General features: G+C 45.0%; 1 protein-coding gene across 2 annotated transcripts in view; it reads right to left on the bottom strand.

The window, feature by feature from the left end:
• Positions 1 to 22,435, bottom strand: part of FARP1 (FERM, ARH/RhoGEF and pleckstrin domain protein 1) — a 293,219-nt gene that overhangs the window by 51,011 nt on the left and 219,773 nt on the right. For both annotated transcript variants that reach the window (XM_068526857.1, XM_068526858.1), the window contains exons 7-13: positions 19,355 to 19,469; positions 18,334 to 18,481; positions 15,595 to 15,690; positions 14,002 to 14,165; positions 13,227 to 13,295; positions 10,872 to 10,947; positions 9,503 to 9,752 (exon numbers count right to left, since the gene is read on the bottom strand). In XM_068526857.1, coding sequence (XP_068382958.1) covers positions 9,503 to 9,752; positions 10,872 to 10,947; positions 13,227 to 13,295; positions 14,002 to 14,165; positions 15,595 to 15,690; positions 18,334 to 18,481; positions 19,355 to 19,469 — 918 coding nt within the window. The remainder of the gene's footprint in view (positions 1 to 9,502; positions 9,753 to 10,871; positions 10,948 to 13,226; positions 13,296 to 14,001; positions 14,166 to 15,594; positions 15,691 to 18,333; positions 18,482 to 19,354; positions 19,470 to 22,435) is intronic.

Raw genomic sequence — 22,435 nt, 5'->3', positions numbered from 1 at the left:
TGAGAATGAGAATACAGATGAAAATGAGACTTGATTGCTTTCTCAAGTCTTCTTTTCAAAATTATAAAAAGTACAATTATTTAAAAAGTATCTATGAGGATTTCCTCAATATTCTCCCAAAGTTCTGTATTTGGCAAACGTCTAGATGCCAGTCATCTATTGTGATTTGTCTCCTGCCATTTGCTTCTAAAATATAGGAGATTATAACTCTATGTACCCAGAATATGCTTCAAAGGCACATGTAGGAAATACATTACAGATGCAGGTTTGCATTTATTTTTAAAAAGGCTCTTTTTAAATCCACAATCTCCCTCTAAAAGAGAAGACAAACTCTCTCTGGAGATGGTCTGCATTTGAAAGCCAGTTACCAAAAAAAAAAAAAAAAAAAAAAGGTCAATACTGTATTGATTCATGAGAAGTCTCCAGAGCAGGCAGGATTCACTCTAGTCTGATAACTAAGCGGGGTCCCACCCCAATGGAATATGTGAGAAAAAAAAAAAAGAGAGGAAAAAAAAAAAAAAGGGATGACAATGTTTCATTGAAGTTACAAGATTCCACAAGAAAACCCAGGTTATAGGATTACCAATCACAGCAGGGTGGCCTTCTTCTTGATAATTTAGGTCGTTGCGAGCAATGTACGTGCTTCTTAGACCAAGTTCCTTGAAGAAAAGTTTTACAAGCAGCTAAACATCAACGTTACTGTTCATCATCAAGCAATTCAGAAAAGCAACAGAAATGCAACTTGCAGAAAAAGAAAGAGAAATGCTGCTAATGGGAAAATGATAGCGAATGCACTAGCTTGTTCTTGTTTATGGGGAAAAGATAAAGGAGAATTCTCCTTTGTCTGAACACGGTGGTGGTGTTGGCAGTGTCTGGGCTTGGGGGACATGGTGCTTTGTACCAATGAAAAACACCATCTTGTACTCAGGACAGAGCTTCAGCCATCAGTCGGAAAGAACAGTTACAATTGACAGTTTTTACAGCAAGATACCTGTTAGGACAAGTAAAAGCCTCTTCAGTTGAGATTAACAAGAGCTATTAATCCCGTGCGTACACCGTTACGTGAGTTTGGCCTTCCATGCTTAAAGAATCACCAAGCTCATTGTTACTGGGGAAACCAGCCACCTTCCCGGTGGAATACGTCCACGCTTCCGTGAAACACTGCGCTCCCTCCCAGCCGTGGAGAGAAGGCAGAACCAGACAGTATCTGTGAGAGCCTACATTCTGGGTAGACAGCAAACTACAGACAGCTCGCTGGCCATGAGTAGCCACTTGGGCTGAGCTAGAGGCGTCTTCTCTACATTTCTATCTAGCCCCACTCCCCAACAAAACACACACGCACAGCTAAATTCTCTTATACGCTACGTAAAGTTTGCTATCCCCATGGGAATAGATGTCACCATTCACAATAGGAAGCCAGCCCTCTGGTTAGCTGTCTGAGCTCCACCCACGTAAGCTCCTGCCACAGATGCTCTCTGTTTCCACGAGCCCTGCCCCACCCTACAGAGATCCTGCTTCCTTCCAAGGACCATCCCCACCTCCACACGGCACAAAGTGCGGGCTTGGAGGAGATGGCATCAGAAAAGTGAGGTCTTCCGTTCATCTTCTATTCCCCCACCTTGAGTGAAACACGGTACCACCGAGCATGACCGCTCAGGATGCCTCCGTGATAAAGCTTGCTGTTTAGCGAGCAGGATCACTGTATTCTAGAAGAAACAGGTGTTCCAAGTACAAACTGGTATTCAGTCATGTTAAAAAAAAAAAAAAAGACATCAGCCAGTGCTCCAACAATGCGGGGAACAGGAGGTACACCATGCTTTGAGGATAAAAGACAGAACGCTGGGGAAAAAAAAGTCTTCCCTTAGATAGGTACATGCTGACCACAGAGTGCATACCACGGCACAACAGAAAAATGTTTTCTCAGATTTATTCAACAAATGACAAAAATGAGAATGAAGTCCCCAGCCTTGTCTATTTTAAAACTAATTCAGCGTATTAGAGATTTTTAATAAAATATTAAACGTACACACAGAGAGGACGACAGAAGGGAACTGGATTAATAACATAGGCCAAGCTTGTGAGATTGGGTTAGTTAGGTTTTCACAGCAACCTTCCAGGCAGAAAGGAGGTGAGGGTGAGGGACTGAATCCACTGGCCATTCAGGTGCGTGTGTAGAGAGCAGCGGGTGTGTGTTCTTGACTAAGGAAAGCCTATCTTTGGTCTTTCTATAAATCACTGCGGGCAGAGTGACAAATGCTTTCCTTCTTACAAAGGAACTGCAAGGCCCAGGAAAAAGCAATTGTTGGCCCAGTTTCATGAGCCGGAAAGGTCATCTGTGAAGACTGACAAGGCCCATCAGAGGCTCCAAAATGACCCTTCTACTGTCTCCTATTTGAGAGTCAGTTAACAACCCCAATTTATAATAAAGCAGAAGGACTGCCTCCAAACTCCCGGTACCACTAACACCTCTACCTCTTACTCAAAAGTACAGTTAATTACTGTCCGATGCTTTGTTATACACACATCCACACACACACACACTGGTCCCTGCTCCCGCCTTAGTACTCTTGGTTTATGTTGCATTTTGCAGTGATTTCTAACTTCTATTCTTCAATATTCTGAAGTTCTTGCACCTGACCCCTAGCAGCAAGCTCACGTAATTCTCAGTACCATTTCCATGGCTGCATTAACGGCACCTGCCTTGAAGCTAACCTTTCACACCAGCTCTCAACTACAAACTTAGACCAGATACCCTGTCAACAGTTGATTTTCAATCCTCCCTACTTTCAAATACCAAACCACCCTAAGACATATCAGAGCACCCTGATCTAGAACCCACACGAAGACGCCAAGGAGCTGCCTTCCACCAGAAGTTATAACCGAACACCAGAGGCCAAGGAGATTGCCAAAGGCTGCTTCCAAGGCTAAGCTGTGATGTGGGCATCATTCAGTCCATCCACACTGAAACGATCCTGAACAAATCAGAGTCTCTTCAATTTTTAAAGCTTTAAAAAAAGGAGATTTACTAATTCTATCTTAGCTTCCACCAGGGTGTTTAACAGCTTTGACTGGGGGAAAAAAAAAAAAAAATCCCCCACGCTGGAAGTTTCATCTATGTTTTCTTGAGCGATGTGTTCTGAATTTTATGAAGCAAGACCTGTTTTTCACAACAAGACTCTACTCACCTCCTCCCAAATATGTATCTGACACACAAATCAGCATTTGCAACTTTTGTTTATAGAGGAAATACTTAAAAATCCCTAGGTTACCCAGGAAACAATAAACAGCTCTTTTCCAAGTATGTATCCAAACAGGTGGCAACCAGGCCACTTTTGACCTTTGATGCCTACAACACTAGGCCAAACCATCATGGGTATTTTTTGCTTTTCATCATTATTATTTTTTTAATAAAAAGAGAGCTGCTACATTAAGTGGCATGCTTATTTTGATCTAAACGTCATGGCTTCATTTTAACAACTAGCAACTGGTGTCAGAGGTACGCACAGTGTAGAGACCCCATTTCCCTGTATTACGTTTCATTCAACTACACAGAAACAGATGGAATTAGACTAACGAGGAAAAAGCAGTGCCAGTAAACTCTTTAAATGTCGCCAGACTCAAGTTCTTTAATCACTTCCTTCTTGCAGAAGTTCATCCGCTAGTACCTTTCCTTCCGTATGTTCTTATGAACTTGGCTAACATGGCTGAGTGTAAACTCAGAGAGCTGCCAGCAACAGGTTATTTTGAAATGTTCACCTCTTTCGGGTTCAAAGAAACTTTCTCTATTGCAAAGATTGCATTGAAAGACTCTTCTGCAGTTTGCTTTGTAAAATTGGCAGCAATAGAGCTGACCCTTGGACAACGTGGGGGTCAGGGGTGCAGACCCTCCGAGCAGTGGAAAATCCACGTATAACTTATAGTCGGCCCTCTTTATGTATCTACACTTCCGCATCTGCGGATTCTACCAACCTTGGATCGTGTGGTACTGTGGTATTTACTACTGAAAAAAATCTGAGCATAAGCGGACCCGCGCCATTTATACCCGTGTTGTCCCAAGAGTCAACTGTAGACTCATCCCCATGAAACTAGAGGAAGGCCAGCCTTAGAGTAATTAAGCTCATCAGGGGAGGAATGTTTATAGACTACAAAGGGGAAGATCCAGAAAAAAAGAGCCTTTCTTGCGGATGCAGCTTGGACAGCTTTAAATTCTGGTTAATGAAAATGAGGGCCTAGGCAAAGAAGAGTGATCGAGACAGAAGCAAATAAACTCAGAATAAACCTAATAATGAAGGGGACCCCTAGTTTCTTAATTTAAGGCTGGGCCTACCTGTAGCCCAATCACTCACTCACTGATGACTTCAATTGCACCAAACCCATACTGTGTTGAAACAGGGAATAGCATTTTAAGTGGAAAAAGTTGATTAAAACCATATGAACGCTGGTTAAAGCTATGAAAAAGGGAGGTGATACACATTCACAACACTTTTGACAAAATTTAAAATGGCATCTTAATATTTTAATTGTTTCTTCTTTTAGGAACTGCGTGCCAACACAATCAAACTGACTCCAGAGCGAAGATGCAAGTGGGGTTTCTGATTCAACTGCGGGCAGGCTGGATTTTGTATACTTGGTGGAAATTTCAAGAGGCTCATGCTGTATTTTGGTTTTGCAGGCCGTGTGTGTGTGTGTGTGTGTGTGTGTGTGTGTGTGTGTGTGTGTGTGTGTGTGTGTGTGTGTGTGTGTGTGTGTGTGTGTGTGTGTGTGTGTGTGTGTGTGTGTGTGTGTGTGTGTGTGTATTTAAAGCATTACTTGGTTTGAATCTTCAAAGAAGTTCTGGAGCATCAAATGGAAATTATTCACATTTTTAAGTGCAGGCCACAGCAGCACCATTTGGTGAGATAAATCTGTAAGAAATTTCCAAATACGAATCACATATGTGGAGAAGAATCTGGCTCGCAGACTTCCTTTAATAACTAAATGCCTGTCTAATAAAATGGCATCATGGCATACAGATGACTGACTGGTCAAGGAGCTGGGGCAATCCACTGTAAGTTCTGGAACTCATCAAATGCAGTTCTTTACGAGGATTTCTTGCATTTTTATGCTGCCCGAACAAGCAGCAACAAAAATCAGTCACAAAAGGATCTATAATTTACAGGTTTTGAAATACTATCTAACAAAAGATATTCATGCGCGGAGGCCCCGGAGTAGCCCTGAGTGGCTTGAAGATTTCTGTTTCTATATTTGGTTTGTCTTCCACCCAAGGCTTTAAGATATCATTGCACAGGAGCGGCCGCGATCTGAAGACCTGGCTTCCTTATTGATGCAGGCGACCCCCACACTAGCTGTTGCCTTAGAAAAACTGGCTCTGACGGGTCTTGCGAAACCCTTTGGAAGTCTGAAAGAATTCACAGGTCTCTAATCTCTGCTGCCTATTTGGTCACACCCAACCCCATCTCTGATCTTCCTGCACTTTGTTCAACTTCAGGGACGTGCCTGCCCTTCTTATACCACACAGTGAGATTCCAGAGGCCAGGGAAGGACCCGGGGACCAGAGTCTCACAGCAGGCAGAAGGCATGGAAGGTGCGGGGCGCTGGGGTTGGCATGCAGCCTGCTGGCTTCTCTCTGACCGCCTCACCTCAGTGAACTGGCTCTACCATCAGACTCAAAGAATGCTTAGGTTCACTCACCCAGCAGCTCTCTTCACTCACCCAGCAGCTCTCTTCACTCACCCAGCAGCTCTCTTCACTCACCCAGCAGCTCTCTTTACTAGTGCAGGGAAAGCTCTCCCAGAGGCAATGAGTGAAAACTCCCAGCACTTCAGAATACGTGGCTTTTGAAAAAACTACACACCTTCCCCCGCCCCCGCCCCAGTTTCTTTTAAGCACCGTTAATCACACCAAAATTGCCACTCTCACAAAGACTGACTGAGAAGCAGAAACTGAGTTGCTTGGCTGGTACAAAACCAAACCGGAGAAAAACTCTACCCAGTGACCCTAAAAGTGGAAAATCTCGTCAATATAGAACTGGGTACACCACCGTCGATCAGTTGCTTTTGAAACACTTTGGATAAAAAGTCATCTCTTCGGGGAAAAAGCAAAACAAGATAATTACTGGAATATGTTTTGCTTTGGGGGTTTGCATCTGATGATTCACATTCTAAGCCAGCTAAGTTAATACCTTTTGCTCATTCATATTTCATGATCAGACTGCTGTAGGATTAGAGGTAAAAAGAAGACTCATTTGAACACACCACCTTCACAAATAAACCACAGATTCCACATGTGACTCTGCTTAACTCACGTTTGACTACTTTTTTATATAGCAAATTGACATCTTTTTCTAAGCTCAAAACAGAATATGCAAAAATGGGTTATAACTGCAAAAACCCCACAATATAAAAAGCAGTAGTTCTTCCTACCTAATATGGACTGTAATAACCTAAGTCTACATGATTCCTGGTCTCCATATGATTTTAATTATTAATCCATACAAGAGTCTCAAAATATAAAATACTGAATCCAAAAGGTCCTAGTGCATCAAGCTGTCACACAGAGTAAAACACGGAAGTCCAGAGACCAAGGTTCTGGTTTTAGATTTGCCATGCAACGGCTGTAGGACTATGGGAAGTCTCTTCCCTTCGTCGGAACAAGGTTTCTCGTCCGTAAATAAAGGTTTTAACCTAGGTGACCTCCAAGGTCCCTTCTGGCTTCAAAGTTCTGTGACTCTGTTGAACATGTAAATCTAAATAAAGCAAAAGATGAACAGACTACTTCAGTGAACATCTTCCAAGCTATCCAATAATCAACTTGATTCATCAATCATGCACTGAATCAAATGATTAGGAAGATAAAGCAAAAGTGTGTGTAAAAATGGATTAAGTTTTCAGAATCTTTAAAATCAACTTCTCAACATTCATGCGGACAGAGAGTCACGCGTGAACCACAGGGTCTATCAATATTTCTGCTTATTCAGCACTGTGGCCAAATTCTACTCAGTTGCCTAAACTTGCTTATTAGCTCTTCCCCATGACAAAGCCACACGATGAGTTTTAGCCACTCGCATGGCGGCACGTTAGGGCTGGATCATCATTACAACTCTTTTCAATAATTTTGTAGTTACTTAGGATCTAAAATTTTTATTCTACAATTTATCTTTTTTTAAAAAAAGTACCAAAGACTAAAAAGTACCACAGAGCAGGCATGAAGAAAAGCATTTCAATGGTGACGCTTTTCTTATTTGGCAAGCAAGCCAACATTTCAGCTGACACTTCCATCACATTCCACTAGATTCTAGAAGGCAATAGTGTCTGGCTGAGAAATGACCCTGGCAGCCTAGCAGAGCCATCTGGGGACCCCAGGGGGGCACTCCAGACCAATTTGATCCAAATTTCTACGGTCAGGGCTCAGGCAATACCAATTTTTTAAATGTCCCAGGTGATTCCAAAGTGCAGCTAAGGCTGAGAAGCAATGCAAGTTCAAACCAGGCTTTTCCATCTGAAATGCAGAAACGCTGGGTGAAAGGCACTGGTGTAGATGGTTAAGATTTAAAAAGAAACCAAACCTCTCACTACTTCTACTTTCTTTTTTCCTGCACAGAGAAGCAGCCAGAAGTCACTGTTCCTGAGCGTGTGAATGTTAAGAATGTGCGTAAAAATCCACCGAGGGCAACGAGACTGGGAAACAGGCCTTCTCGGTGCTGTGCACTATTCAAAGGCAGGCATTGAGTTTGCTAACCTCCTGGTGCCACCAGTACCTACCCTGCGAGGTCTCACTTTTCCCTGCAGCGTCTCTCAGCAGCATCTCTGTGTTTCACCAAGAGGCTCTGACGGCCAGAGTTCTTCAACACCTTCTTCAACCATAACTAACGTCTGACCCATGAAAGCAAACCCAAACCAAACCAGCAATCTCATCTCGATTACAGTTCATGAAGATTTATATCATTTCACAGGAAGTCTGCAAAGAAGAAATAATCCCGAATGCTTCCAATTAAAATATTCACTAGTCTTATTAGCAACGAAGATTTCAACAACACTTCAGCTAGCAACCAACTTACATTTGGCCTTGAATTTTGTCAATTCCTCACTTTATGAGGCACAGCAAAGCAGCCCTCCTCTTAAAGAAGGGGTTCAAAGTAAAACCCACACCTTTCCTGGGATCTCAGTGATACTTTCGTCCCAATAATCAACCAGATGGGAGGGTGATCTGTGTACACAACTGAAGATACACAGAAAATTTCCACGTAAATACAACACACTATACACATGATCAGATTCATAATAAAGGATTTCTTCCTAGCCTTCAGCCAGAAAGAGAAACAAGCTCTCGGTAACTTGTCATGGTGTGTGAAATTCTGTCCTTCTGAAAGATCTGAGAAGTCAGGCATGCCCTACCCAAACATGTGCCTGCCCCAAAACTTCCTCTAACAAAGGTCGATTAAAAATTAACAAGTCACTAGGACAGGTCATTTCCAGGGAAATCCTGGACGCACGACTCCAGGTTTGCAACCCTTGAAGACCTGCCCTCTGGTCTCCTCACTCATACTCCTCTCCCTCCTCGCTCAAAGGCAGGCCACCCAAGGACTTCTTTCTCCTCACCCCGGAGGGGGAACTCAGCACAGCTGGATTACCAAACACGAGGGGCTGGCTCAGAGGGCTGACCAGTTCAGAGTCTGAATCGCTGGATTCAGTCCCACTGCTGGTGGAGCCCTCGGTCATTTGCAGGGGTGCCAGCTGGGCTGCCTTGCTAGTGGCACACGCTGACTGCGCCATGGGGGTCCTTGAGGTTGGACCCACGAGACGTGTACCATTAGCCAGCGTTCTACCTTCCGAAGCGGCTGGGCCGGCCAGGCCTCCCTTTCCGTGGCCATCAAGCCTATCCATTGCCGTCGGGGTTGATGCTACCTGGCTGAGAATGAGTGGATCTGTCTCTGACTTATTATATCTCAGATTCCTTAAGTGTGGCCTTTGTAAGATGGGGGAACCGTTTTCATAACGAGGACCCTGGCTTGGGAGAGGATCTCCTCCCACACTTCTCTCTCTACAGTCATGTGTGTTTTCGGAAACATAGCCTTGAGACCCGGTCCTGTCCCAACTCATACTTGGACTTGAACTTCTGCTGCTGGGAGACAAGGGGGTGGCCAGGGCACTGTGACTGCCTGAGGCCCTGAACATCTCGTCTATCAGAGAGCTATGCCTTGGGAGTCTGGGGCTCCCACTCATGTCAAAGGTGATGTCTGCTGAATCATCGTCACGGAATTCTTTGGAAGGAGGCCGGGAGGACTTCACAGAGTGAGGGGAAGCCCTGCGCCTAGCCTCTATTTGCCTCTCATCCCTGGACAGCAGATAAACACCACTGGTCAAATCACCCTCATAGTTGTCATTTGTTTGGGACCGTGACCGGGACGCGTGTTCCCTGAGGAGGTCGTATTCACTGTCTACATCACTGCAGTCAATGAAAGGAATGGAAGCGCTGCTGCCTTGGGCAGCCCTGGATGCTGGACCTGTGCTTGGCTGCGGGGGCCGAGGTCTACTCTGCTGGGTCCTGTCCGTAACGACCTCCTCCTCTTCCTCCGTCTCCGCCCTGCCGGCCCCGTCTGCCTTCGTGCTCCCCGCCGGGCTCCTCTGCGGAGTGGGGTTGCGCTGTGGCCCGCGCTCCTCGGCCGAAGCGGTCGGGTCCCTTCCCGGCTGGCAGCTCTGGCCGCCCGGGGATGCAGCACCTTCTCCAAAGGTAAGGCTGGCACTCTGCTGAGCCTGGGTGGGGCGGGGGGTGTGCAAGAAAAGGGGGAGGGAGATGAAGAGAAAAGGGAGAGGTTACGCCACAGCTGAAAGAGACGGACACGTGGAGTCCCACTTAATGGCATCTCCTGACGCATCGAGTGGCCGAGGATTGCCAAAGAAAGCCTGCCCTCCCCGGTCTTAGAACAAAGCACCCCGTCAGGAATCGGGCATTCCCGAGGCTGTCTGGTCAGGATCCAGAACGTTCTTTCAGGGTGTGGAAGCCGACAGTGCAGGGTCCCCGGCAGCACAGGTGAGGCAGTGCCTCTGCTTTCCAGGACCGGCAGCCTCCTCGCGGGCGTCCAAAGTTTCCATGGAACAAGACGGTCCTTCCGGCCCACAGGGGACCGACTTCCTGAGGGGGTGGGGGCGGGGGAGGAGGAGAGGCTTTGTGGACCTCCACAGGCAAGTTGACACGGATTTCAGACGAATGACAAACACGTCTTTGTTTCGATGCCTAAGGGCAGGATGGGCAGCTTACAGACTCTCTGGATTCACACGGTGAAATTGCCTTCGTGTTCTTTCCCAACAAAGTTCTTATTCTCTTGTAGAGAAAACCCTGAAAGCTCACCCAGAGACCAACTCCAGGGAAAACGAGCTCTGGCCACCCTCAGAGCAAGAGTGATGATGTGTCTTGTTGCCAACTGTGGTCGCTGCTCTGTAACATGAGCCCTGGGAACGCACCGTCCGGTCCTGCGCCAGTGCAAGGTTCTGACCTTGGCAGCGAAGGGGAGCTACACCTGTCACCCGCGAGCTAGGTCCCGATCTCTTCACACGAGCGAGCGCAGCCATTTAGCTGGAGGGTGGGCTCAACTCTGGCTCTGGATGGTTCCAGCCCTAAGCTGAGTTCAGGCCAATAGAGCAAACTTCCCCGGGGCGAGGGCATGGGAGGGAGGAGGGGCAAGGATACAGGCCAGGGCGAGAAGCACAGAGCCGGTGTCTGGTCAGAGCCAGGGCACACGGCTAGCCTCTCCTCTAGAAAACACCCCGAAGTGGAAGGATGAAGAACACCAAAGCAGACTAGGAAACCCAGTCCTCAGCAGAGGACGTTTGGCGGAAAACAGAGCTACAATAGCGACTATCACCATCACTGACTTGTTTTGGCACTTCTGAGTTCGGCTCTGTAGGCTGCGTAGCAAGGCTTCCGATGGAATGAATCTTGCTGTGTTTCCTGGGAGAAATCACACAAGAGAACTAAAGTTAGGTGAATTGGTTTTTTTTATTGGTTTTACATGAAAAATAACAGCATTAGGCATTCCCTCAGTAGTGAAGGCACCCAAAGTAGTTTGGATAAATGCTCCCTGGAGACAGACCCAGTCGCCCTTTCTGTATCACTTGTAGGATCCGGGGGTTGCTTCAGCCTTGAAAAAGTTCTCAGCATTCCCAGCTCCCACTGCAGGGGTCCAGCTGGTCTGGAGCGCCGCCACTGAACGCTAACTCTCTAGTTACGGGAAATGTCACTGGGAGGGAGAAGTTGCCTGGGCCCGAGTACGCTCTGAACTGCAAGCCCTGGCCTAGCAATATGAAATCAATTTGCGTGCCTTGGGTAATGATCTTCTAGATCAGTTCTATAGCAGAGGCCTCTGCCGCTAATGAGCTACTCCTTCACAGCGCTCAGTTCAGAGAAAAGGCCCTGCCCCAGGCATGAATTTATAGACTCCACAGTAGAAGAAACCGGTTTTTTATGCCACCAACACCTTCCCTTTAATCTTTTCCTTCCCTTAGTGTGTCGGTCCCCAACTTCCCAGGGGACGAGCATGAGAAACTTTTCAGGTACTCAAACACACGAAACTGCATAAATATAGAGATTAAATTCCAATGTCCATCCAGCTTTTCTTTAGAATACTCCAGATTAACACACCAAGGCTCTGGAGCACCCACATTCTGAGTCAGAGAGAGGCAGACCACTTCTTATACGATCCTCAAAAGATTAATCGTGGATTGTCCGAGAAAATGATGGGGTTTGCTACATCTAGATAAGCACACAAATAACCTTCTGAACACTACATTTCTATATACAAGGAGGGAAAAACGACCCCAGATCTCCATCAGGAGAAATATACAAGGATGGTCAAGGCAGCAGCACATTTGTTTCAGCAAAAGCAAAACAAAACACCAAACAACCTGAATGTTTATCAACAGGGAATCAGATACCTTAAAAGGTAATACTTTCACAATACCATAAGGTGCTTAAGATAGATCTCAAAATCAGGGTAGCTCTAAAAAGCAAGACGCATGATTATATACAATGTAATACTGATTATATAAATGAAAAAGGACACCCCCAGAGCAATTCTGCCTATTCTTTTTGGGTGCATGAATATTTCTAATAGAAGTAACATGAATTAGGTAGTTGTTGCCTCTGGGGAGGGAAGGAGGGAAATAATGAAGGCTGTTGGTTAAAGGGGGTTTTCACTACATCTGTAACCACAAGAGCTGCAAATAAGAGAAGAAATAAAATCCCAGAAACCAATGTTAAAATGTTACTAGTTAATTCTAAGTACTAGGAACATGGGTATTTGCTGTATTCTCTGTGCTTTATTGTTAATTTTTAAATGTGTTCAACTGAAAAAAGAAAACCATTAAAACAAACACTTGCAACTAAACAGTCATTGGCGCACCATCCCTTCACCCCTTTACCCTTTTCTTTTAGTCCCTCTGGGCAGAGCAGTGATGAAGGGCAGTGAGCTCTGGCGTTGGATGACCAGGGCCCACTTACCAGCTCTGAGACCTGGGCGAGTTACTCAACATCTTTGAGCTGCCGCGTCTCCATCTTTAAAAAGGAAATAAAATAGCACGGACCTCACAGAGCAGGTATGAAGACTCCATGAGTTCCTATGTCTAAAGGGCTTGGAACAGTGCCTGGCATACAATAAGAGCTCTATCAGCATTTGCTAACAACAAAAATAAATCCTGTTTCTCTTCAATCAAACGTAACTCAATTAAAAAGTTTACAGAACTCTCCTCAGTACTCTGTAATGACCTATATGGGAATAGAATCTAAAAAAGAGTGGATATATGCATAACTGATTCACTTTGCTGTACACCTGAAACTAACACAACATTGTAAATCAGCTACACTCCAATAAAAATTAATTAAAAAAAAAAAACTAAAGAAAAGGGTTTGCAATTTTTCCAATTAAAAAAAAAAAGTTTATAGAAATACTTCCAATTCAAATCCCCAAATATTTAAGGACTCACCGGTGAGTAGGTTTTTACAGCGCTTTACGCCCTCTGTCAGCTCCTGTTCCTCTTGCATCCCTGCCCTCTGATGGCTTCCTCTCACCCTGGAGTTAAGTGTCCCCCGGGCCTCAGCTGTTCCTAACACCGAACCGGCCGAGACTGACTGGGCGGAAGCGATTCTCTAGCTCACGGGGCCTGGGGGGAGCGATGCTTAGCCGCAGAGAACGACTCCTCTCAAATCGCAAGCGGCACTGACGCTTCTCTTACCTTTCAAACTGCACCTTCTTATGTCCTCCTTCTTTAACATAGTCGAGAACCTGCTTCTGAGTCCGGCCACTAAAATGAAGACCACGAGAGGGGGCGGAGAAGACAGCAAGGCGTTCTCATTTCACACTCAGCACAGCCCTCCACCATCCTTGCCCCCCTCTTCCCACAGCTGGGAGACGCGGGCGTTCTCTCGGCTAGCCCGGGATGAAAGCAGTCCCAAGAGAAACTGCGCTTTTGCGTCCATTCTGTCTCTTGATATTTCCCTTATACACGACAGAAAAAGTTCAGTGAACTCAACAACTTAACAATTCTGTGTTTGATTATTAAGCAACCATCCCAAGAGCCTGTATACTTCACGAAGGCAGGGATAGTTCTGTTCACTGTATACCCCCAACACCTAGAGCAGAATCTGACATGCAGTAGACACTCAAAGACTGGTTGAAAGAATGAGTGAGAAATTGAACCAGTGACGGGCAGGTCTACATAGCATTCGGTGAAGCTACAGCAAGTGTTAACAAGGTGCTTTTGCTTCTACAGAGAAAGGAAATCCTTTCTGAATTAGAAGAGTTCCACTAGGAGTCGTCTGTGGCTGGGTAGACTGCCTTGTGGCTACCTAACGTTCAAACCGAACACAGCAAGGGGGCTGCCAGGAGCCTTCTGCGATGACCGACCAAACATGCCATCGGCCAAAGCTCCTGGAAGCCAACCTTCCCGAGGAAAGTTTTGGGGAAAAGGACCACGTGGCAAACGGAGAGATGTGAAGCAGAATCCTTACCTGAACCGAAACGATGACCCTCGGCTAAAGAGAACAGGCTTTGGCTTTGGTTTGGGCTCTTCAAAAAGTCTAAAAAAGGCATGATGTTCAACACAGATTTTCCAGAAGGATTTGCAAAAATCCCGACTGGCCATTAGGAATTCCAAGGTATCCTGGTATGAGCTCTAGAAAGAGAAAATAACACTTTGGTTTTTTCCATTACCCATAGACATTCAGTTAAAATATGGGAAAGGGGGCAGAAAACAAATCTGTCCAATAAAATTTCAATTGTGTATTTTATTATAGCATGACCATAAATCCACATATTTAGTAAAATACATTTGTCCCTCATGACGAAATAGAGTCATCATCGTTCAACCGTTTTCTTCCCCACTTAATTCCTTAGAGGAACAAACAGAAAATGGGGATACTCAGCAGAAGTTATAACATTTCCTTTGACAGAAATCATAAACAAATTCTGTTTACTTGGCTTACATTTCCTTCTTTAAAAAATATCCAAGTACTGAAATGCCTTTTCTGCCTCCTTAAAATAACTGAAACACATTTCTTCTTTCTGTTTTCTCCCCCATGGTTCATGCCAACTTTGAATACTGTGCTTAAGCCTTTTCTCCATCAAAAAGCATATGGCTCCAGCCTCCAGATGGCCCCAGGGACCATACAGGAAATGAACATTTTTTCTGGAGCACTGAAGTATCTATCACTCAAGGCTGAAAAATTCATGTCCTTTGATTTGGGAAAGGGGATATGGTAATTTTCTACTTCCAGACTGAATACTCTCAATTTAAGTGACCATGTTACCACAGCCCTTAACATTCTCAGCGGTTCCAGCCGTTCTGGGAGAATCTCACAGTTCTCGGTAGTGCAGTCTCAACTTACAGACAAGTCGTGCTGCAGTACACAGTCTTTTGGACTCAAAACACGTCTTCTCATAGAAAACAACTTCCAGTGGGTGCCTGCTTCCCAAATCAGGCCATAAAAACCTATTTCATCCATAATGTAACCAAATTACTGTACACCTAGACTGCCATTTATAATCTTTTTTTTCCCCCATGGGAAAAAGCACTCCAGCTCTGGTTGGGGACATCAGCACTCTGTCACCCATCCATCCCTATTTATGGTGGATGGAGAAAATGCTTTCTTCCTTCTCTGACCCGGCACCACGTGAGCGACATCTTTAGAGGGAGGGTCTTCGGGAAGTGTGTTGGGGAGGGGCCGGGTCAGCTCGTGAGAGTGCGCTGTCAGGGGTTGGGGACAAAAGCAGGACCGCCCCTGGGTGGGGAGGGACAGACCCAGAGCACGGCAGAATGCTGAACGGGCTGTCCAGGTGGCTGAGGCTGGAGACACAGCGACTGCACAGGAGGGGGCGGCCCGTAGGTGCACAGGGAAGTGACCCCCCTCCCTGGGCACACATCTGTGTCCTCTGTCTACTGCTGATGACAGCTGTGGAGGGACCGAGCATCTGGATACACCGTCCAGACTGGCAGACAGACACCTGGATAGCTGCCGGCCATGGGTTCCGCCTGCGCCCTGGCTGGACCCGCCCCACCCTGAGGCGGCTCATTGGTCTCCCCCTCTTTCCCGAGAGGCACTTACGTTCACATCTGGGCGGAGCTTGATGAGAAAGCGCTTCCTCTTGAAGCTCAGCTTCCGCACCTTTGCCCAGTTGAAGGCATTGATCTTCGTAAAACCCTGAGAAGAAAGGTATCGGCCAGTGAGCCGGGAAACGAATGACAAGCAACACGGGAGTTGGTCCGCTCTGCTCACGGGGAGCTGAAAGGAGGGCTGACGTTCTACCGCTCCTAAGAATGCCTCTTGCTGGAGAATTCCCGGGCTCTGCGACTGTGGGATGATCCCCATTCCCTTCCTGGATCATTGTTTCTCACTAATTATATGATCTGGCCTTCAAATTAAGTCTGCCTCCAGGGGGAGAAGAGGCTGGCCAAGGGGCTGATACAGAGAAAGATAAATAAAAATAAATACCATGACAACCACCACAATTATTGGCGACCATCACGGGCCGAGGGCCAGGCACTGTCCCAAGTCCTCTACAGCCCTTATCCTGGGACGCCTTACACGAAACCCAGGGAGCTGGATTTATTATCTTCATTCTACACCTGTGGAAACTGCAGCATGGCTAGATTTTAATTTGTCCGAAATCACATGGTTACTGCAGCAGAATGAGATTCCCGGGCATGTGCCTTAACCAGCAGCTGTTGTTATAGCCACAGAAGCAACACAGCGCTTAGCGATCACCCGCTCTGTCCACACTGCTCTGCTTCCAACAGCACAAGCAGGGCCGGGGAGGGGAGACCCCACCCTCCGTGTGTCTCTGAGGCCAGAGAACAGTCTCCGGGAGGGACGCACACATCCTCATCTTTGATCGCCAGGTGGGACTGGGGGAGACGCAGTGGAGAGTCGCCAGATACCAGCTCCTATCTGTCCCGTCCTCTCAAGTGAAATTAGAATTCCTCGAGCCCATTTGAACACCAGAACCACTTGTTTAAATTGGTTAGAATGAAGCAATTAGGCACAGGCAAGAAGATTAATTCCAAGATACAGTCCTTGTATAGGATGGCATTACGGAGCAATTCTCAACATTTCAAGTGTCTCGAACACAATCCAAGCAAATTAATGCAACTGTGAGGCACTTCTTCCCCCGACTATGATCTTTAGAAATGTTTAAGGGTTTTAACTCTGAGGCGGAATGGGAGGACCGACAACCACATTGTTTCACTGCTGTTTTTCTCATCAGGGACGCCTAGCTTATTTCTGCAGGTCACTGAGTATCAGGAGCAGTCACCTCCTCAAATACCACGCTGCGCACAAAACGTCACCTCCTCGTGTCCCACAGGAAACCCAACTTCAGCTTCTCTTGGGACACGAACCTTTGGTAATTAGTGTCCCTCATAAACATCTGATACAGGAGCAAAGAATCACTGGGGTTACTTTGGTAAAATACGAAGGGGGAAATGCAACCCAATCTGGCAAAGCTCAAAAAAAAGAGTTTTAGGTCATGCACGTTTCTACACCTTCAAAACTGGGTGAAATCTGACCCTACTTCATGAGAAAAGCAGATGCTTTCTTCATACCCCTTTGAAACCAAAGCAACCAATGCACAGATTATCCACTTTTGTTTAAAAGAGAAAGCCTTGAGGGATATATTGTACAGCACAGGGTATCTAGGCAATATATATATATATATATATATATGTTTTTTTTTTTCAAATTAGGAATCATTTTCTTTTTTTTAATTGAAGTATAGTTGATTTACAATATTGGGTAAGTTTCAGGTGTACAGCAAAATGATTCTGTTATATATATTTATATATATATGTAAACATCTATAATCTTTTAAAAATTCTTTTCCATTATAGTTTATTACTAGGCAATATTTTATAACAACTTTAAATGGAGTATAACCTATAAACTATTCAATCACTATGTCATGTACCTGAAACTAATATAATATTGTGAACCAACGACTTCAGTATAAAAAAAGAAAAAAGAAAAAAGTCTTGAGGAACCTTTGGGGTGATGAATATGTTTACTGTCTTGATTTCACTGATGGTTTCACAGGATACACATATTTAAGAACTTATACATATTTAAGAACAGCATGCTTTACATGTGTGCATTTAATTGCATGTCAATAATACTTCAATGAAATTGTCAAGAAAAAGACATGCATTAATCAATAGCAGTACAGCAGCAGTGTGATCAAGGGTGCACACATTTCAGAGTGCAGAGTGCTATGTTCTTATGTAAAACACAGGTGAGGGTCCAAGAGCAGTATGTGTGTAGCTGCAAAATTACAGCAGGACATGGACATAGCTTCTGTGAATTTATAAAACTGCTATATCTTCTAAGTTAGGTAAATGTGAAACCACAAACAAGCTAACTTAGGTAAAACCCAAATCAGGTATAAAAAAAAAAAAGAACCCAAATTAGGTTAAAAAAAATCAGACGAATATCATGGGCAAGTGTGAAAAAGGTGTTTATATTGGGGATCTGAAATCTCGATTCCATTATACTATGTTCAAAGTTAGGTCAACAGAGAGAGAGGGATTTCTACGATCCTACAAAGTCAATAAATGCAAACAAATCTGCAGTCATGGATTCCCCAACCAGAGCAAGGCAAAGGAAATCAAATCTGCAAGTTTGAGGGTCTGGACAGAAACAGGAAACCCTGAGATGAGGTTTGTTTTTCCCTTTTCACCTAAAAATAACTATCAGAGGTCTTAGCCTGGACCACCCAACATGGAATCAGAGTTGAAGGGCCAACTCTTACCTCTGCAACACCAAGGGAACTGAGCTGGTTCCAAACGCTCTTACCTGAAACACTAGAATCCCGGTGTTGGCCACAGCCAGGTTGATCTTAGTGCCTTCCCGGTCCTTAGCTGGGTGCAATCGGATGCCGTACATCTCCAGCCTGCGGGCGATCTCCAGGAGCTGGAAATCCGATTCTGCTGGTGTTTGTCCACTGACAAAACAAAAATTCAAGAGAAAGGCCAGGAGATTTGAATTCTCCGTGTCTATGAATTCAAGATTAAGCATCTTCTCTTGGGAAATAAAAAGGCATTTCATCACCAACAATGGGGCTACCCGATCGGATGACACCCAGCCTCCCATTCATTATAACCCGAAGCTGAGCAACTGGAACAAAAGCTCTATTGCTTGTGTAACACAAAACCCCAAAAGTCTATCTCAAACTCGGCCAGTTTTTTGGAATCTCAGAGAGTTTCCTTTAAGGTCATATAAAAGCAAAACACGATCATGTTGAAACAAGTTTCTAGTCACTTACAATAGCCCTAAACTTGCAAAGTTCAACACTCTGTCAAGGCAACTATCACCGAGACTCAAGTGCCTTCCTTGAAATACAACAACAAAAACAAAAGGCGCAAAGAATGCTTTGAAAATATTGATCAAAACAGAAAACCAAAATGGACATGGCACAAAGGTTCTCCATTTTCACAATATTCTTATACTGTCCCTAGTTATCATGTCCCCTTCCTGATTTCCTGGTACTTGGTCTTACACTCTTCCTTTTACTCCAAAGCATGGGGTGTCCTAAATTCCAGTGTTACTCTGGTCTCACAGGAAAGCAAGCAAGGAGCCCAGAGGTCTGGTCTTGAGTGGGTAACCTGTGTTACCAACAGTCCAGGATAAGTAACAACACTCACTGAGCCTCTGTGCTCTCCTCCCTCACCCTTTGTATATTTCTTCCAGTAAGTCACGGGTGTGTGTGTGTGTGTGTGTGTGTGTGTGTGTGTGTGTGTGTGTGTGTGCATCCACGTATGTGGAAGGACAGAGAGAAGGAGCTCAAAGCAAGTAGGAAGCAACAAAGGAGACTTACATGTGGTTATGGTGGAATTCCACAATTTTGTCTTCTAATGCATCTTGCTGAGGTATGTACTTATTTTTTGCTAAATGCTCTCTGTCCGATGCTTCATCAAAATCCCCAATCTCAGCTACAAAGAAAGAGAGAAAGAAAAACCAGCCACATATGATTAATACTTCACAATTTGTTATACTCCCAGTGGACTGCTCCCCAACTAGCAAGCCGGAAAAACTAGCAGACGACACAAGGCAATCCCAGCTGGTAGGTATCATAAGGGCTAGATGTGAGAAGCTGTGGCTGTGAGGGCATATTTAACAACCGTGCCAATGTAAGATGACAGTTTCCGCTTTTTCTCATCTCTACCAGTTGGAAAGAAAACTTCAGAATCATCCATCTTTAGCCATCCATGTTCCTGGTTTGTTTCTTTCCTCCCCACCCAACTAGGGGTTCACTTCTACTTCAGGCAGTACATTCTAGATATGTGGATTAAGACCTTTTGACTTCTAAATAAGCCCCAGAATTTCAGGGCTTGACAAAATCAACTTTGGAGGCACACGTATAGCAATTATTCGTGCAAATCCCAAATGCTTTATTTATCATGTAGAGAAAAGACGATTATAACTAGGGGTAAAGGTACATAATTTAATTTGGTAAACATAAATTCAAGTGTCTTAAATTTTGTGTAGTTGTGTTGTCAGAAATGACAGACCAGATTGCAAATTCTTACAAATTTTTAGTCTACAAGGAAGGGGATGCATAATTTTCTCAAGTCCCCAAATTGCTCTAATCTGGAAAACTAAAGGACAGAGCTTTAAATTAATAATTGTACCTTAACACTAGCTCCAGCTCAGTTTACAGCAATTTAATACAGATGGAACGGCATGCCTTTATCATACAGTCTGTGTAACAAGCTTAATAAAATGACCAGAGTCCAACTGTTTACAATAAAAGTAAGTAAACCGTTGCCATGAAGCCTAATTTTCACTTTGTCATGTGAAGCAGCTTGTCACACTTTGGGCAATGCACCCCAGTAATCATGCAGGATGTGGCCTATATGTTGCTATAAATCACAGCCCCTGAGAATATTTGCTTGGCACCAGCTGGGCCACTGGAAGAATCAGTCACCCACTAGCTTCTCGCTGCCATGGCAAATCAATAACATTATTTCCTAGTTGCACTTTGTAAACAAATTTCACCTTCCCTAAGTAAAGCTGCCACCCTCCATCACAGGAAACTGTGCAGGAGTGGCCATACTGCCATCCTCACTGGTTTGCCATGGCGATGGTGACACTGTCTTTTCTGCACTTCCTCCTATCCGGCCTTAAGAAAGCACAGTTGGGCTTCCCTGGTGGCGCAGTGGTTGAGAATCTGCCTGCCAATGCAGGGGACACGGGTTCGAGCCCTGGTCTGGGAAGATCCCACATGCCGCGGAGCAGCTGGGCCCGTGAGCCACAACTACTGAGCCTGCGCGTCTGGAGCCCGTGCTCCGCAACAAGAGAGGCCGCGATAATGAGAGGCCTGCACACCGTAATGAGGAGTGGCCCCCACTTGCTGCAACTGGAGAAAGCCCTCACACAGAAACGAAGACCCAACACAGCCAAAAATAAATAAATAAATAAATAAATTAATTAAAAAAAAAAAAAAAAAAGAAAGCACAGTTCATCTCATTATTCGCAGTAGTGCTCTTGCATCAAGTCCCCACGCACGTCGAATTAGTGAAGACTAAACCATCATTCCCAGGGGAAATACAGGGTTAGGTTCCTGCGAGACTCCTGAAACATTTTAACCAACTAACCTTGTTTTCTGTGTGTTTCTGTTGAAAGACATCCTACTTTATGTACCTTGTTGCTTCGTTAACACGGGACCCACGGCCAGCAGCACTGTAATGCAGGTCTGAACGAAGCTTATCTACACCCGTGTTTACTTTCTCTGTGAGGCACATGGAAACCTTCCTGCACTTAGGAACACTACACAGCACTTCAGCAACGATGCTTGGGGGCCATTTAAAACAGGGAAATCAACAAAAAGCACAGAAATGCAAAAAGCGTGGCTCCAGAGAGATCACAAAAAGGACACTTGTTTCCAGTATGAGAGCGGACACCAGAAGGCAGAGCACCACCTCTTCCGACCTCCACTGGGGAGGTGAGGGAGGGGCGACTCAAATTTTTGACCCTCTTGCACACGTCTGCGAGTGACCGTGTAAGCACCCACAGTGCTGATTCCGGGCTTACAAATACATTTTAGAGAGCAGGTGAATGTGCAAACATGAAATCTGCAAATAACGAAGACGGACTGCGTACGGCGGGAGGGAGAGGGGGCTCACCTAAATCCTAAATTTCTTACGAGTTTTAAGTTTGGGTTTCTTAACATCTATGGATTTTATAACAGAGCCTTTTCCATAATTCAATATAAACGAGCGAAGAATTCCAGTTTTTCCTTTGGCATCGGGGTCAATACGCCTAAACTGTCTTTTCCTCGGAGTCACTTGCTTTTCAACTCCTAAAACGCAAGGGCAACACGACTGTGAAATCCACTTTCTCCCACATGCTCTCTTCTTGGAAACATGGAAATAGGCACCTCCTTATGTCTGGAGAGTCTGAGAACTGTAAGTGTGCAAGATATGACTATTTTTTAATTAAAGGTGTCATATTAGCTGATGTATATACTAAATTCCTTAGCAGTCTACTCTCGGCAAAAAAAATAAGACCACCACCACCCCCGAATCCTGTTCTGCCAGGTACAATCCTCAGAGTGGACGCACACACAACCTGCAGAAATCTAGCCCCGCCATGCCTCCTCTGTTAACATCAGGCCCAAATAGTGTTTGATTCTTCTCTTCATCAGCTTGTCCCACTTGGTCTATTCATAATCAACTAGAGAGTATTAAAAGTCTGAAATATATACAGGGGGTATCTAAGGCCAGTAACAGAGGAACCAATGAAAACAATACAGACTATGTGAAAGATGACTCCATGAATTCAAATGAAAGGGAGGAAAACTTTTTTAAAAATCAGATTGCGTGTATAGATACAGAGGAGATGAAAATGTAGCTCACTAGAGAGAATTTTCCATGAGCAGTAATATCGCTTCTGCAGA

Source organism: Eschrichtius robustus, chromosome 18, assembly GCF_028021215.1.
Source record: "Eschrichtius robustus isolate mEscRob2 chromosome 18, mEscRob2.pri, whole genome shotgun sequence".
In the NCBI taxonomy this organism is placed as follows: domain Eukaryota; kingdom Metazoa; phylum Chordata; class Mammalia; order Artiodactyla; family Eschrichtiidae; genus Eschrichtius; species Eschrichtius robustus.
Note: the sequence above shows the minus strand (reverse complement) of the source record. Positions and strands in the feature narration are given on the sequence as shown.